Source organism: Polypterus senegalus, chromosome 6 (assembly GCF_016835505.1).
Source record: "Polypterus senegalus isolate Bchr_013 chromosome 6, ASM1683550v1, whole genome shotgun sequence".
Lineage (NCBI taxonomy): Eukaryota > Metazoa > Chordata > Cladistia > Polypteriformes > Polypteridae > Polypterus > Polypterus senegalus.
In genome coordinates, this window is record NC_053159.1 from 177860554 (window position 1) to 177876604 (window position 16051).

Consider the following 16051-nt stretch of genomic DNA (forward strand, 5'->3'; position numbering starts at 1 on the left):
GCTTCTTAAACTGCAAAGAATATATTATTTGAAAATGAGATGTTAGATATAACTTTTTTACCTGGGATTGGTTCCTGCTTTGCGCCCCGTGTTGGCCGGGAGTAGCTCCAGCAGACCCCCGTGAACCTGTGTTAGGACTCAACGGGTTGGAAAATGGATGGATATATATATATACAGTATATATATATATATATATATATATATATATATATATATATATATATATATATATATATATATATATATATATATATGATGGGTATAGAAAAGAATCACCCCCTTCAAAATATTCCCATTTTTTTACAGCCTTAAGTGAAAACACACAAACCAATATTTTTCCAGCTTTACTTACTCAATGCAATCTAAATAATCCAAGTGAAAGATATCACAGCTACTGTTCAGAAGAATTTAAAAAAATAAAAAACAAGAAATACTGAGATTAATAAATGATCACGTTCCTCCTAAATAATATTTGTAAACTCAATAAGGTGTAAGTAAGCACCATTTCCATTGCAGACCATGGTTACTGACTTCCTTCCACCTGTGATCAATTGTAATCAGTGTGATTAGTGAAGCTGTTCCTGGAGCATTCATTCCCTTGCTTGGTAGTGCAGCTGACAGCAAACAACTGACTATGGGTGGCAAACCACTTTAAAAAGATCTCAGGGATAGTTGTGGACAGACATAAGGCAGGAGAAGGACACAAACAAATCTCAAAGGTTTTATCAATCCCAAGGAGCACAGTAACGTCCATAATAAAGAAGTGGCAAGTGTTTGGTACTATTAGGATCCTACCTGTATCTGGCCATCCCTCCAAACTGGATAGAAGAGCAAGGAGGAAACTGGTATGACAGGTTACCAAGAAGCCAATGGCCAATTTGAAGGAGTTACAGGATTTTATAGCAAAGAGTGGTCATTGTGTGCATGTGACAACAATTTCACAAGAGTTCCACAATTGTGCCTTGTTCGGGAGGGTTGCAAGGAAAAAGCCACCGCTCAAGAAAGACGTTTGAGCTTTGCCAGAATGCAACATGAAGATTCCAAGTGGAAAACGGTCTTATGGTCAGATGAGATCAACATCAAATTATTTGGCCTCAATACCAAACCTGGTGGAAATCCAATGCAACTCACCATCCACAACACACCACACCTACAGTAAAGCATGGAGGAGGCAGCATCCTGTTTGTGGGGGTGTTTCTCTGCCGCAGGGCCTGGGGATCTCATTAGGGTAGAAGGAAAAATGGATGGGGCAAAAAAACATCAAATTCTTGAGGAAAACCTGCTACCCTCTGCCAGAAAGTTGAAAATGTGCAGAATGTTCACCATTCAACACGTCAACGACCCGAAGCACACAGCAAAATTGACCACACAGCGGCTGAAGGAGAAAAAAGTGAAAGTCCTTGTGTGGCCCAGTCAGAGCCCAGATCTAAATCCCATTGAAAATCTGTGGAAATATTTAAAGATAGCAGTCTACCAACACTCACCATCCAATTTGACCGAACTTGAACAGCTCTGTAAAGAAGAGTGTGGGTCAAATACTGAGTGGGCTCAATCTAGATGTGCAAAGCTGATAGAGAAGTATCCCAACAGACTCAAGGCTGTCATTAAAGCAAAAGGTGGTTCAATAAAATGACATCGACATTGGGGGGTGATCCTTTATTAATCTCAGTATGTCTTGTTTTTGATTTCTTACCATTTTTCTGAACTGTAGGTATGATATCTTTCACTTGGATGTTATAGGTTGCATTGAGTAAGTAAAGCTGGGAAGAAATATTTTTGTGTGTGTTTTCATTTAAGGCTGTAAAGCAAAAGAATGGGAATATTTCGAAGGGGGTGATTCTTTTCTATACCCAATTTCTTATCGTTCAGGTCCCAACACAAAATTTTTTTCAGTCCTTCAAAAATGTTGACAGCGTTGAAGATGCGATTCCAAAAGCTTTTGCCACGTCATTTTTCTTCATTCTGGAATCAACCTTTTCCAGGATAGTTCATTTTTCTTTCAGCATAAACTGATGCCATTTCTCATTTTTTTTTGTTCATTGCAAAGAAAACCTTTGACAAACGCTATGAACCTTGAATTGTACAGAATCCTCACACAACCCAACTACCCATGCGGACGCTCAGTGGAGCACTTACTCAGAATTTGGCTATGTGGATGATGTTGTGCCTGCTCTTTCGCTGAGCCTGTTCGAGACTGGAAATTTCACAAGAGACTGTCACTTTCTTCTGGTCTAACAAGAAAGAGACGGCCTGTTGCAGGGTTTCTGAGACTTTGCAAAACTGTAGGCCTGGCATTAAGTACTTTTGGTATTGTATTATTATCTCCGGTGGCCATTTTTGGTCGAAACATGTTAGTCATACTGAAATTTACATTTTATTAATATGAAATCCATTAAACATGATGTTGTATGAACGTTTGTCAGGGCCAACCAAAAGTATTCGTTATTCTGAAAATTTAATTACTTCAGCATTCGCCATAATGGGATTTCACATGTGTTGGTGTTTGTTCAAAAATGACACATATAAACTATTTTACAATGTTTGTTTAATTGCAGGACACGGGTCAATACTCGATAACTGTCTTGGCTTGAAAAATGGACGTATTTGGTAGGTTTTTAGTCTTTTTCTCCGTGCCCCATAGGCTACAATGTAAAGCATCAGTGCTATATATATTTTTAATTTAAAGAAAGCAATTAACTTTAGGACACAATTTTTTGTGGTAAATGCATAGCATGTTTGTGAAGAAATAACTTTGACTTGAAAAATATCAAACTTATCCCATGGGAAGAACCTGGATGAGATATTTGGACAGTTTATCTATTGATGTTTGATGGACTGAACAAGTCCCATTTGTCAAATGTCTTATGTGCTCATGAGGCAGCAGGGTTACCTCTGTGTCACCCTGCGCCTAATTCGTTGATTATTAACATATCTCTATTAACCGCGGCCTTAAAAAACGAGGAAGACATTTCCTTTATACGAGTGTTATTTTAGTAAATTAATGTATCCGTTGGGGAGGCTACCCTTTAAACTCCGCCCATGATCCTGGTCACTGAAGAAAGTTCATTAAACAGCTTGCGTGCTGCGGTTTGAAAAGACTGCAATGAAAATCTTAGCAACTGAAGTATTAACACAGGTCACGCCAATTGATCTAGATGTTCTTTACCTGTAACTTTCATAGCTGCTTAAATCCTCCTGAAGCCCGCTATTACTCCGCATCATGGACAGGAATTCCTCGCTCGGGCACGCGCCAGTACAGGTAGCGAATGACGACAGTCCCTGGGCGCGCGCGGGAAGATGTGGGCGCGGCGCGAGGCGAGGTCGATGTCGTCGTCTGTTACGCGGGTGCGCGCAAACACACGCTCTCTCAGTCTCCGCCACACACACTCTCTCTCTCTCTCCCTTTTAAACCACTCCGCTGGAGGACAAGCGCTGCATTCACTTCACGGAGAATCGGGGGGATTGTTCGCCACAAAAAATTAAATAAAAAAAGAAAAGGACTGAGGAAAACGAGGCAAAACAGCAAGTTTGTTTTAATCAGGTGAAACTTTTTTTAACGGACGCTGCATCTCGCCATGGCGCTCTCGGCCGGCGTCTTTTTATTCTACCTGGCACTTTGCAAGTGGACGAGTACGACGGCTTTTAATTTGGACGCGGACGGTGCAATTCGGAAAATCGGCGAACCCGGCAGCTTGTTTGGCTTTTCTCTGGCAATGCACAGACAGCTCAAGCCATCTGATACAAGATAGTAAGTATGCGTTTTATTTTGAAGTTTTCTTTGCGCCTCTTGTGCGTGACCTTGCGGTAACTTCCATCGACAGCACGACTGCAGCAGGTTGTTTAGCGTGGGGGCTTGCAATTTGCCGGCACAAAAGGGGGGAAGCTTGCGATAGGAGGAACGAAAAGGGGTCTAGCTTGTGGGAACTTTTGTGCACCTGATGCAGCTGCACAAAGAAGCATTTGATTCGGCTCGATCTTTCGGTTGTTGGCTTTAGCGTTAATTTTCCGCGATCGCTTGCCTGGTAGAGTGGAATCAGGGTGGTGGTGGATCGGGATTTTGTGCCACAATTTGAAACGCCCCGATGTCTCCACTTGGTTTGTTTGTATGTGTGTGTGTTTTAAGCTCACTTGGATAACGTTTTAGGGTGGCGATTTGCTTATGCATACTGCGAGAGAGCGCATGAGATGTTCCTGCTTCCTCAAACTTCGTTTACGTCCATCATAATAGATTTGCTAATTCTTGAAAAGTACGAAGCTTTCACACCAATATGGCTAAAAATCTCGGCTGACTCTCCTGTTCCTCAACCTGTGAGCCGAGGCGTGAAATACGCAGACTTTGTATCACTTGATCAGGGAACAACTTTTGTACGTAATACCAGCAATCGGCAGAGTTTTTTCCACTGTCCCAGCCCAGTGTATTGGGTGGGTTGCAACTGTGCCCTCACCCCATAAAGCTTATAGCTTGTGTGAGTGGCAATGCCTTCGTTCCCTTAGCTTTAGAAAGTCACGGCTGTTCGGCAGGCACATGCCTTAGATGCAAATTGCAGAGGCGCTAAATACACAGTAGCAAGCCTTCCTTTTACCCCGAGGGAGGGAGCTTTCACTTTCCGCAGATCTTTTTTTCTTCGTCAAATATTATAAATTGCTGTGAAGTACCTAGCATACCGCCTGTCGATAATCGCTGTGCTTTTTTTTTTGTCGTTTGTTCCCCCCATTCTTTTCACATCAGTGTAAAAGCGTTTTATTTTTGAGCGCCATCTGTAGCCTTTAACATTTAAAGGAATCCACCTACTTTTATGCGTTTTGGGATGCAATAAAATTTCCTCAGAGCGTTTTTTTTTTTAAACACATATTCTTTGTATGCAGGCGTTCAGCATATAAAGGGCTGTAGAAAATCAATTGTAATTTAAATAAGATGGCTTTGACATTTATATGTGGAATTGTTTTTTTGAAACAAAAGCCAATAATTAGCAGGCTTTATGGTGGATTAAGTGACGAATTAGAAGCCAACACAGGCCTTTTATCTGTCTTTTTTTTTTTCTTCAATTTTTAATTAATAATTAATTGCATTTATATAGCGCTCTTCTACCATACTTCAGGCGACAGTGGCAACCACCACCAATTTGTAGCAGCCACCTGGATGATGTGATGGCAGCCATTCTTGCACCAGTATGTTTATTGTTGCACATTAGTTTTTAGGTAAACGCTAGCCAGTCAGAGACGGGGAATGGTTAGGGTGCCCATATGACCAGGCCATGGTGGACAGTTTACCTAGAACATCAGGAGGTTCCCTACTCTTTTTTTGAGAGAGGTTCAGGGCTCTTTTTTGACCTTGGTGAGTCAGGACCTCGGTTTTTACATTTCATCCCAATGACCGCGTCAGTTTTTACAGCGTAGTATCCCTGTCACTGCCCTGGGGTGTTGGGATCCACACACAGACCACATGGTAAGCAACCTCTGATGGCCTCGCCAACACCTTTTTCAGCAGCAACTCCATGCCATGGTCTCTCAGGCAAGTAGTGGCCCAGCCCAAACATGCTTACCTTCAGATTGGTTACCTGAATAACATTTTAATAATATTCTCAAACCTAATTAATCTAACTCGGAGGTATGGATTTTTTAAAATATTCCTTTCTAATCCTGGTAAGGCAAATCAATAAGATTGTTAAAAGAGAATTCAGAATGTCATTTTCTGAACACATTTCTTTTCAGGACAGGGTCATAGGGTGCCAAAACATATCCCACCAGCAGTGGAGGCAAGGCCAAAATCAACCCCAGAGGGAATACCAGACCATTCTTTACTTCTACACTTGGTTGGAAGTGGTTAATTTACAATTACTGGTCACCCTTAGTAGCCTGTCTTTGGATTGAAGAGAGAAGTAGATTCAAAACAAGAAGGAACATCCAGACTTCATAAAAAAAGGCTGCTTTCAAGCAAGCTGTGGTTTAAGACAGTACTGTTACTTGTGTTAATAATGAAATCAGTGGAAAACTATAATTTCCAAAGGTGTTGTCTGTTGCACATCAGTGTTATGGCATTATTCAATCCCAGACACCCATAATTTGTCTATTTAGACTTATGAGGTCATTCTGAACTGTTTATCATATTACAAATCGCTGAATGTATTCTGAAGAGAGGTGTTGTGGCAAAACTGTTTTGGTTAAGATATTTTCTGGCCATTCTTTTGCATTTCTACTTTGTGTCTGTTTTATCGTATCCTTTTCCTACAGAATTATCACAGTGTGTGTGTGTGCTAATCTTTCATGGCAGCATGTGTTTATTTTGTCATTGACCCCACTAAGTGGTTTATTACCCCATTTCCTACAGTTTTTCTTTTAGCTGAAGCCAGCATTCCTGGAAATTGATTGGGTCTCTTGTATGTCACTGGATAATACTTTTGGGAAATCTTTAGACATCACTACTTTTAATCTAGTATAATTCCTTAGGGCACAAATAATAATCTTTGTATTAAGGTTTCTTTTTACCCTTTGGGGACTTGGAAGATGCAATTTTACTAGATTTTTCCATGTTACAAAGTAATAGTCGGAATACTGAAAAGGAGTTTGTGAAAAACCCACAAATCTTGTCTGGTCTACTATGTTAACTCATTAACTCTATAGAGAGTTCACATACTACACTAAACATGATTTTAACAGCACAGTTTTTGTGCAAACTGATTTCTAAGACTAATTAAAATGCAATAGAATTTTAGTGCCTTGTGTGTGTGTTTTTTTTTTTTAATGTATTGTGTCCTGTCATTGTTATTTTTATTTAATTGTTGTATTTTTACTAGCTGATGGGATATACTTTGGCTCCATGTTCTTCAATGCTGGAAAAAAGTGCCAGAATTATTTTTTTCCTTCCCTATGAATCTGTTTACTCAGTTCAGGATCACACGATTCAGATCCAGTTCTAGTAGTTATGCTTGCGATGTGTGAACCGAACATGGGCAGGGCATCAGTCCATTACAGGGCACACTCCATGCACACCTACACTTGTATTCACTCAAGTTAATGCCTATACATGTTTTAATGACTTTTTTCTTATTGAGACTTACACTGGAAAGGTCACTGATTAAATCCTGATCACTATGTTGAAATAGCATCTTCTGTTTTGTCTGTAGGGTTTCTTCAACTATTTCTGTCTATTCCTGTAAACACCAGAAGTGACTCCAATCTTTTGTGCCCTTGAGCAAGACCCTTAACTTGCAATTACTTTGTTCTGGGTTTGAAATTAATCTGCATCCAGCTCTGCAAGTAGGCCCTCCAACTTGCAGAAGAAACTTTGGGGCTGGTGGTAGGATTGGCACTCTAGCCACTGTACAGTATTAAAAAAAAAAAATAAGGTGTGGTGCTCAGGTGTCACCCGCTGCACTTTAGTCCCAATCAAAGTGGTTTGGCATGTGGAGGGTGTGGCAACGTGCTATCAGCGCATGCTCCCAATCTCTCTCTCTCTCTCCTTCTCTCTCTCTCTCTCTTCCCCGAAACCCCAAACCATTAAAGGTGTACCTAGTAGGTTAATTCGTGTTTTAGATGTTTGCATACAATGCATGACAGTTCAGTCATGGTTGGGTTATGCATTGTGCCTGATGCTTCTTTTATTAATACCAATTTATGCAACACTGTAAGGAAAAAGGTGGATTCAGAAAAAAGGCCGAAAGGAGTATGTAACAAAAAAAAACAATTATGTAGGACATTATAGACCCACATAAGCTAACAATATTCTAATTACCGGTTAAAACTAGTAGGGATGTTAGATTTTTAAGGGTGTGGGTTTTATTTTTTTACCCGATGAATAAACTTAGCAACCTAGGTTTGAATGGTTGATACACAGTTTGTGTTTTACATCATGTATTTGATGACTTACTCATCCTTCCTCTTTGCCTGTAATCCAAATCAGCCTTGGTGATGAAAACATGTAATTTTTTTTACCCTTATATTTATTATCTCGATTGCTGTTTTCTTCATGTGAAGTGGGTGGTACAGTAAAAGGTGAATATAGACCCCATATATAATTTAAAATTTGTGTCACACTTAATTAACATTATTTTAAGTTTTAAAAATATTTGAGGTGTGTGTGGGATATTTTTGTTTATATATTTTTTTTTCTTTTTCTGATGTACTATATAAAGCTCATTAGTTCATTATCTTTTATGTAACTGCTGAAAATATTCTGTATTGTATCTTATTTAACATGTGTTGTCTCTTCACATGCTGTACTTCTTAACCAACATGTTAAAATATTTAAAAGTTAACATGCGAGTGTCCTGATAAAAACAAACATCCAGGCCTTTAATGACCTCTCGGGCTCGCCCATCAGCAGTGTGTCTGTCTGTGGAGAGAGTGTTGACCTCATCGAGAGGTTTACTTACCTCAGCAGTGACATTCGTGTCTCTGGTGACTCTTCCTATGAAATCGGTAGACAGACTGGGAGAGCAGGGGGGAGTCATGAGGTCACTGGTAAGGGGTGTGTGGCGCTCCTGATATCTCTGCAAAACAGCAAAGGTCCAAGTCTTTAGTGTTCTGGTGCTTCTTTTTTTTACTGCATGGTTGGCAAACATGAACACTATCCAGTGACCTGAGACGAAGACTGGGCTCCTTCAGTGCTGTGTGTCTTTAGTACCTCTGGCTTGACTTTGTGTCGATCAAGCAGTTGCTCGTGGAGTCCCGAATGAGGCACATTACTTGCATTGCAAGGGAGCATTAGCTATGGCACTACGGCCATGTGGCATGATTCCCCAAGGGTAATCCGGCTAACACAACCCTATTTGTTGAGAACCCGAGCAGCTGGACCAGGCCAAGGGGACACCCACGTAGCACCTGGCTGTGGCAGGCAGATTTCTGGAGGGTGTGACTGGACTGTATGTCTGCCTGGGGGATTGTCAACCAGGATCCCAAGCAGTCTCGTTGTGCGGTGGCTGTGGCAATTGGCTGTACCAGTGAATGCCCCCCGACCTGTTAACTTGAAAGCAAAAATATTTTAGCCATATTCACAGCGTATGCTTGAAAAGAACAGCTTCTGTAATCTTTAAACAATACACGTGAGGAAAGTTATGGCATCAGATTAGTGACGTGGTATGTTCATACCGCTACTTAATGAAGGGCTTGCCATCAAAGGCAGCAGCAATAATAATATATATATATATATAATTCACTAAGGCAAGACAACCATGGAAAGCACACCGGAAGGGGCGTGGACTCACTGAGCCATCGACAAGACAGACACCTATGGCGCACGCAGAAGGAGCCACGCCCACCAACTCCTGGCACCTCCGAGCCACGTTGACTGTTCATAGAGGCATGTTTCTCGCGGAGGTGAATCGCCATATGCAGCGTGGTAAACGGTTTGCGAGGGGTATCCCATGGGATCCTCAAAACAATCCTTTACAACTGAGGTTAAAACACAATGAAGTAAGCAGTCTTTAAAAACCGAGTTTTCGGTTACGACGCACGACCGTGTGCACCATAGCAAACTGTTTCACTGTGTTGGTTCCTTCCGTGCATTGTTATAATGATGCTTTTCTTGCTGAATTATTACATTACCAATTTTTCAAATGTTAATTTTCTCCCTGTGCTTAAAAATCATTAAAAAAACTGGCCTGATTATGCGGCGTATGGTACGCCGTGGGTTGGCTATAAGGTTTATTTATATATCACATTTCATACATTTAAAATGCAGCTCACCATTTACAGTACTGCCTATTGGCTCAACTTGGGATGACTGCTGTAGATGTTCATTTTTAAAATAAATGGCGGCAATAAATAACATGAATCTTCAGTTTATTTGTAATATTTACTCCAGTCTGTAGAACTGACAAAACATTCTATCAAGTGTCTGTTCATTTTCTTACCAGCTTTAACCAATTGGGGACCTGGACCTTGCCCTCTTGTCTATAGTCATTGAGTATGAAATCCTGAAACTTGAATTACGCCTTCCAAACTAGTCAGTGGAAGAGAATGTATAAGAGGTTGAGTGATCTGGCTAAATTAGTCAGAGGTACAGCATCATCAGAGTATAGACTAAGCAAATCATTCATTTAGTGCAGATAAAGAGCATTTTCAGGTTGACTTTGTAGTAGAACACATTTTAATGTAATGATATTATCTCCTATTTTAAGTTTATCAGGCATCTATTTTTTATTTTTGTCCAGTTTTTTTGTTTTAGAAGTGATTTTGTTGTAATAAGCTGCACCTTATTCAAATAGATCAGACTATAGTTTTGTTAAGTGCATATTCAAGTAAATTACTAACTATTATGGATTTTTACTTAGCAGATAAAAAAAAAACAAAGCATATAACATAATTTTATAACATAAACAGTCCCACAAAGAAGATTCATTTTGAAACTAGAAGCTATTTACATAAGCTAAACTGGATTTCAAGTTGGCTGATAGACCGAGTACAGATAAGACGGGGTAGCAATGTCGCGCAGTGGTAGCGCTGCTGCCTCGCAGTAAGGAGACCTGGGTTTGCTTCCCGGCTCCTCCCTGAATGGAGTTTGCATGTTCTCCCCATGTCTACGTGGGTTTACTCCCACAGTCCAAAGACATGCAGGTTAGGTGCATTGACGATCTTAAATTGTCCCTAGTGTGTGCCTGGTGTGTGTGTGCACTGCAGTGGGCTGGCACCCTGCCCGGGGATTTGTTCCTGCCTAGAGCCCTGTGTTGGCTGGGATTGGCTCCAGCAGACCCTTGTGACCCTGTAGTTAGGATATAGCGGGTTGGAGAATGACTGACTGACTGACTGACAGATAAGATGTGTGGGTTTAAGTCATTAGTCAAGTTACTCAGAAGTCTGCCCTTAGACCATTAGTTTTTTACTTTATAATAAAAGAATATTCCACCCAAAATATTTCATATGTTTTTATATGTAATTTGTAGTGGTGGGAGAGAAATTTTTTTAATGTAATGTTTTCATAGAGAAAGGACATAACAAATTTTATGATAGTATGCGACCCAGTGGCAAACAGCTGGACAATAGCAAACTATGCAAAATGCTACTCGTGTTGTGTAATCCACACGTCAAGTCATTCAGTCCTATGTTTAGAATGCACAAAATGCGTAGAGGCCTCCTGTTCGTGAACTAATTTTATTTTCCACAGTTATTTATTTAACAATACTTGATCAAAAAATCCATACGTTTTACTCATTGTAAGCATATGACTGGATAACTTGATGTGTGGATTATGCAACACAAGAATTGTGAGATTTTTTTTTTTCCTGAACATTTTATATTGTTTGCTATTGTCCATCTTTGTTTGGCCTTGGGTCCTGTTTTATCAGAAACTTGATGTTCTTTCTTCATGAAAACGAGATTGAAACATATTCTCAGCCACTACTACAAACTACATGGGGTAAGTAACATATTAAAATTATGATTTTTTTTGGTTGGAATATTCCTTTAATAACATTGGTTCCAGTCCAAGTACGTGAAATTTTTTAAAATACACTAAAATTGGAGATATAGCAGATACCTAGGCAGAGCCAAAAACAATTAAAAATAGATCTGGACAATCTGAAAGTGGGAGAACATTTGGAAAATGCATGTTTATTGTAGAAAAGTGCTACAAGTAGGCAAAAAGAATGTGCCCTGCTTGTGTGCTTGGAGGAGGAGGTTGGGAGCATACGCTGATTATAGCACGTTGCCGTACCTACAGTTTGAGATCCAAGTGCAGCCATGCAACGGGCGACACCTCAGGTTTTTTACAGTGCCTTGGTAGGCAGTTTAATGGCTCTAGTGGTGTCACAGATGGAAGAGCTGTCAGTCTTCCATTTTGCAGAAGCAGAAGAGAGAAGGCATTAACACACAGCACCATCCCCTAGCTAGGCGAGTAAATATCATCACCAGAGCCCTTAAGCTGCCTCCCAAGTGCACACAGGAGATAATCTCCAAAAGAATTTAGGGTTTTAATTTGATATATTTTCTTTGTCTAGACAATGAGCAAAAGTTATTAAAGACAAATAATTACAATATATTAAACTGTTCGGTGTAAAAAAAAAAGCACATTATGCTCAGACTGTATAATGCAGTATGCAATCAAAGTATTTAAAATTCTCAAAGGTATCAGTAAAATTGATGTAGCAGAATTCTTTCAACTAAATATTCTCTCACCTTCTTGTGGACAACTGTTGAAATTAAGCAGACATTAATTGAAGACAGAAGTCTGAAATCACTTTGCTTGCACAGATTTATGTGAATGTGGAGCAAACTACTAAGTTATGTTCTATAGTTGAAGCAGCAGCCATGGCACTGGTTATAACATATCTGGATGAGCTATTAGAATGACCTAGCTATTTATTATCTAAGGAAACAAGCTTGTTGGATTGAATAGTTTTTTCATTTGTCACACTTGATATATTCTTTTTTTGAGTACTCCTATCTACTTCTTCAAAAGATCGCCAGGTTAAAAGGTAGAAGGGTTATCTCATTATCTGACAAATAAAGATGAATATGTTTTTCGGTTCCCAGAAATATTGAAAGCTGAAAGAAGTATATAAGCCTTTTGTGGTCAGGGAAGTCTTTTAACCATTTTATTTCATGCTGGCATTACAGTCTTTCACCAGTTCTGTTAGTTGAATGTCTATAAACTATTAATATCTTAAAGTGCATTGAAATCAAAGTAATTTGTTATGGTACAAATAGAAGCAATGCTGTGGTTGTACATAATGGAAAAATAGATAATAAACTTTGAATAGTTCAAGATACAAAAGTGTTGCAAACTCTTATTTTAAAGTAAGCCTTATTTTGGTAAAGAATACTTGACATGTTGGCATACATACAAGTGATTACTTTTTTCAGTGCATACTTGGCACTCCACAGAAATGTTATATGGTACATAGGGCGTTGCTCTGTGCAAATCCTGAATCATGCCCTTGGACACACCTAAAAGTAATTTAGAATTGGTTATTCACTGTGTAGAACAGTGGGTTGTTTCTTAAAATCTGCAACTCCAGGGTGTGTTTTCTTAAAGTGGCCTGCGGCAAGGCAGGAATATTACCTGCAACATGTTAAAACCTGCTTCATTACAGAAACAAAGTAATAATAATAAAAAAGACAGTTGCAACACAAGGCCACATTTGATTAAGAGTATAACTATTTCATTGTTTTCTAGCATTATCTTTATTACAGTAAGATTTATATGAAAGTTCTTCTTAAAGTGGATAATTCTGTCATTGTGAACAGTTGTGCTAATCTACCTGAAATGTTACCAGCTCATTCAAAGTCCCCATGGTGGTTTATTGAAATTAAAATCGTAGGGTACTTTTAATTTTATTATGATGCTGTAACCCATTATAAGTAAGAAGTGCATCTTGTCTGTAAAACCTTGGAATGCATTTTGTATGGTACATACACAATTTAAGTTAGGTGTATGTGTGTGTAGCTGGTTTTGCTTTACTGCATGAATGATTACTGTAAATTGCCATAACACTTTGAAGGATTGAGCTGATTAATCTTGCAATACTTTGAACTTTAACACTCTTTGTAGTACAACACCCACGTGAGATTTGTCTGTTGAATGGTCACCTTTGTTTGTCTAACTTGTGTCCTGGGGTCAGGTTTATAAAACTTGCGTATGCATGAAACATGGCCAAAATATGCATTTGCATCTTTCCACACCAAATATATATTAAAACCACACCAAATACATATTAACCACATATTAAACCACAAAAGTGCTGAATATCATTTAGAATCTATTTTAATTCCCCCAAAAAACTCCATGCTTTGTTTTTATACTGAAGAACTTTTTTTGTTTTTTGTAAGGTTGTATAGGTTACCTGTTGTCACTTCTCAGGGAATTGGCTGACAGGTCAGGAATATCTCAGCCAAGCTTCAGCTCAATTATGCCCACTATGTTAGAAGCTATGAACTGATTGAGGAGTTGCTACATTCAGTTTCTGTATCGTATGGCTATACATACATAAAATATAACTAGAGTTTTTGCCAACATAAAAACGCAATTTGCACCAGTGTCAGGTTTTCCAAATGTAGTTGCTGCAATTTACTGCACTCCTATTGCAATAAGGGCATCTGGCGAGAATTAAGCTGACTTATGCTAACTAAGTAGTGAAAGTTTATTAACGCACCAAGATGAAACTGACAGAACGTCGGTTCCTTAGGTCAACCCATGATTCATTTTTCAGGCAGAGTAGTTTTGGCAGATGACTTGCTGAGGGGTACTGTATGTGGTGGCTGTTTTGGTAAGGTAACTGAGGTAATTTTTCATATGGCATGTATTATTTATTGTAGCAGTATTCACTGTAACACAGAGGAGAGGCGCTAGCACCTTGCATACTCTTGCCATTTTAGTTGTGGAATGCAGAACAAAACTCGTCAAATGTAATTGGCAGGGTCTTGATGCGTCAGGTGGGAGGCTGACAATAAAGATCTGCAGCATGATGATTGCATATTTAATTAGTGTAATCCATGTATGGTTGTTTAACTGGGGCAACTGGGTGGGATCTAAGAGTCTCATGTATGCACATTTACAAGATGATTGTGATTTATAAAGAGTACATTGTCTAGAAATGTGCATATGCCAGGTTTTGTAGACTTCTTTTGGTGTATGCATACTCTTACGCTTAAATCCATGTGAAATTTGTTTTGGTAATATTGATTTGGGATTTAGTTTTTCAAAGAAAGGCAGAAAAATTGATCAAATTTTGCGTTGGCTGATTTTTTTTTTAATTTTTATTGCAGTCATTCCATACAAATCAATCAATTTTTACAAAAAGTAGGTTTGAGAACAAGTCGACCCCCACCCTGAGAGAGAGCGCATGGCCAACGGAGTAAAACTTGTAAAGGCTTGTAAACATAACTAAATTGTTGAGTTTGATAAGCCAATAGAGATGAATGGAGAAGAAAAAGAAATACAGAAATAATTGCTTCCTCTGTGCTTTAAGAACTTATTCTAAAATATTACTGATTAGATCCTGCCATGTTTTGAAAAAAATCTGTACAGATCCTCTGAGTATTTGATTTTTTCCAATTTCAAATAGTATAAAACATTGGTTTCCCACTGACTTAAGAGGAGAGTTAGGGTTCTTCCAGTTTAGCAAAATAAGTGTAGTAGTGTAGTGAATGCAATCACAGTTTGTCCTTCTCAACTTTAAAACCATCCGGAAGAACCCCAAACACAGCTATTAATGGGTTAGGAGGGATTGTGACACCAAAGCTGTCTGAAAGGTAATTCAAAATTTTGATCCAGAATGATGTTAATTTGGTGCAGGCCCAAAACATGTGACCCAGTGAGGCTGGGACTTGATTACAGCGTTCGCAGGTTGGATCCTGCCCTGGAAACATTTTGGAGAGTTTTAAGCGAGACAGATGTGCTCGATAAATAATTTTGAGTTGAATAATTGTATACTTTGCATTTGGAGCTCAGTGAATTATCTGCATTGCTATTTTCCACTCCTTTTCTGATATATTAATTGAGAGATCTTTTTCCCAGTGTCCTCTTGGATCTTTGAAAGGGAGGGACTGTAAAATAATTTTATATATTGCAGAGATGGTGTCTGAGTCCTTGAAATTGAGCAATATTTTTTCCAGCATGGACGAGGGTGCAAGATGAGGAAAATTGGGCAGGTTCTGTTTAACAAAATTCCTAATTTGAAGATAGTGAAAGAAATGTGTAGCTGGAATGTAATTGTTCATAGGATGCAAAGACGTTGTTTATGTAAAGATCTCTAAGCAAATTAATCCCAAATTTTTTCCAGATATTAAAAACTGTATATGTTTGCGAAGGTTGAAAGAGGTGGTTCTCTTGCAGAGGTGCCACAGATAAAAGCTTCTCCATCTTAAAATGCTTTCTACATTGGTTCCATATTCTGAGTGAGTGAAGCACAATTGGGTTATTAGTATATTGCCGATAACTTGCATTTATTGGGGCACAGCAGGGAATATAAAGAAGTACTGCAGGATTTTTATTGCGGACCAGGCCTGTGTATGTTCATCTATTTGTGTCCAGGTTTTTATAGCTTATATGTTTGCTGCCCACTAATTAAACTGGAAGTTCGGTAGAGCCATGCCTCCTTCTGCCTTTTGTCTTTGT

At 39.0% G+C, this 16051-nt stretch overlaps 1 protein-coding gene across 2 annotated transcripts in view; it reads left to right on the forward strand.

The window, feature by feature from the left end:
- The first annotated feature begins 3354 nt into the window (after positions 1-3354).
- Positions 3355-16051, forward strand: part of itga6a (integrin, alpha 6a) — an 84097-nt gene continuing 71400 nt past the window's right edge. For both annotated transcript variants that reach the window (XM_039757631.1, XM_039757632.1), the window contains exon 1: positions 3355-3748. In XM_039757631.1, the coding sequence (XP_039613565.1) occupies positions 3576-3748 (173 nt within the window). In that variant the 5' untranslated portion in view covers positions 3355-3575. The remainder of the gene's footprint in view (positions 3749-16051) is intronic.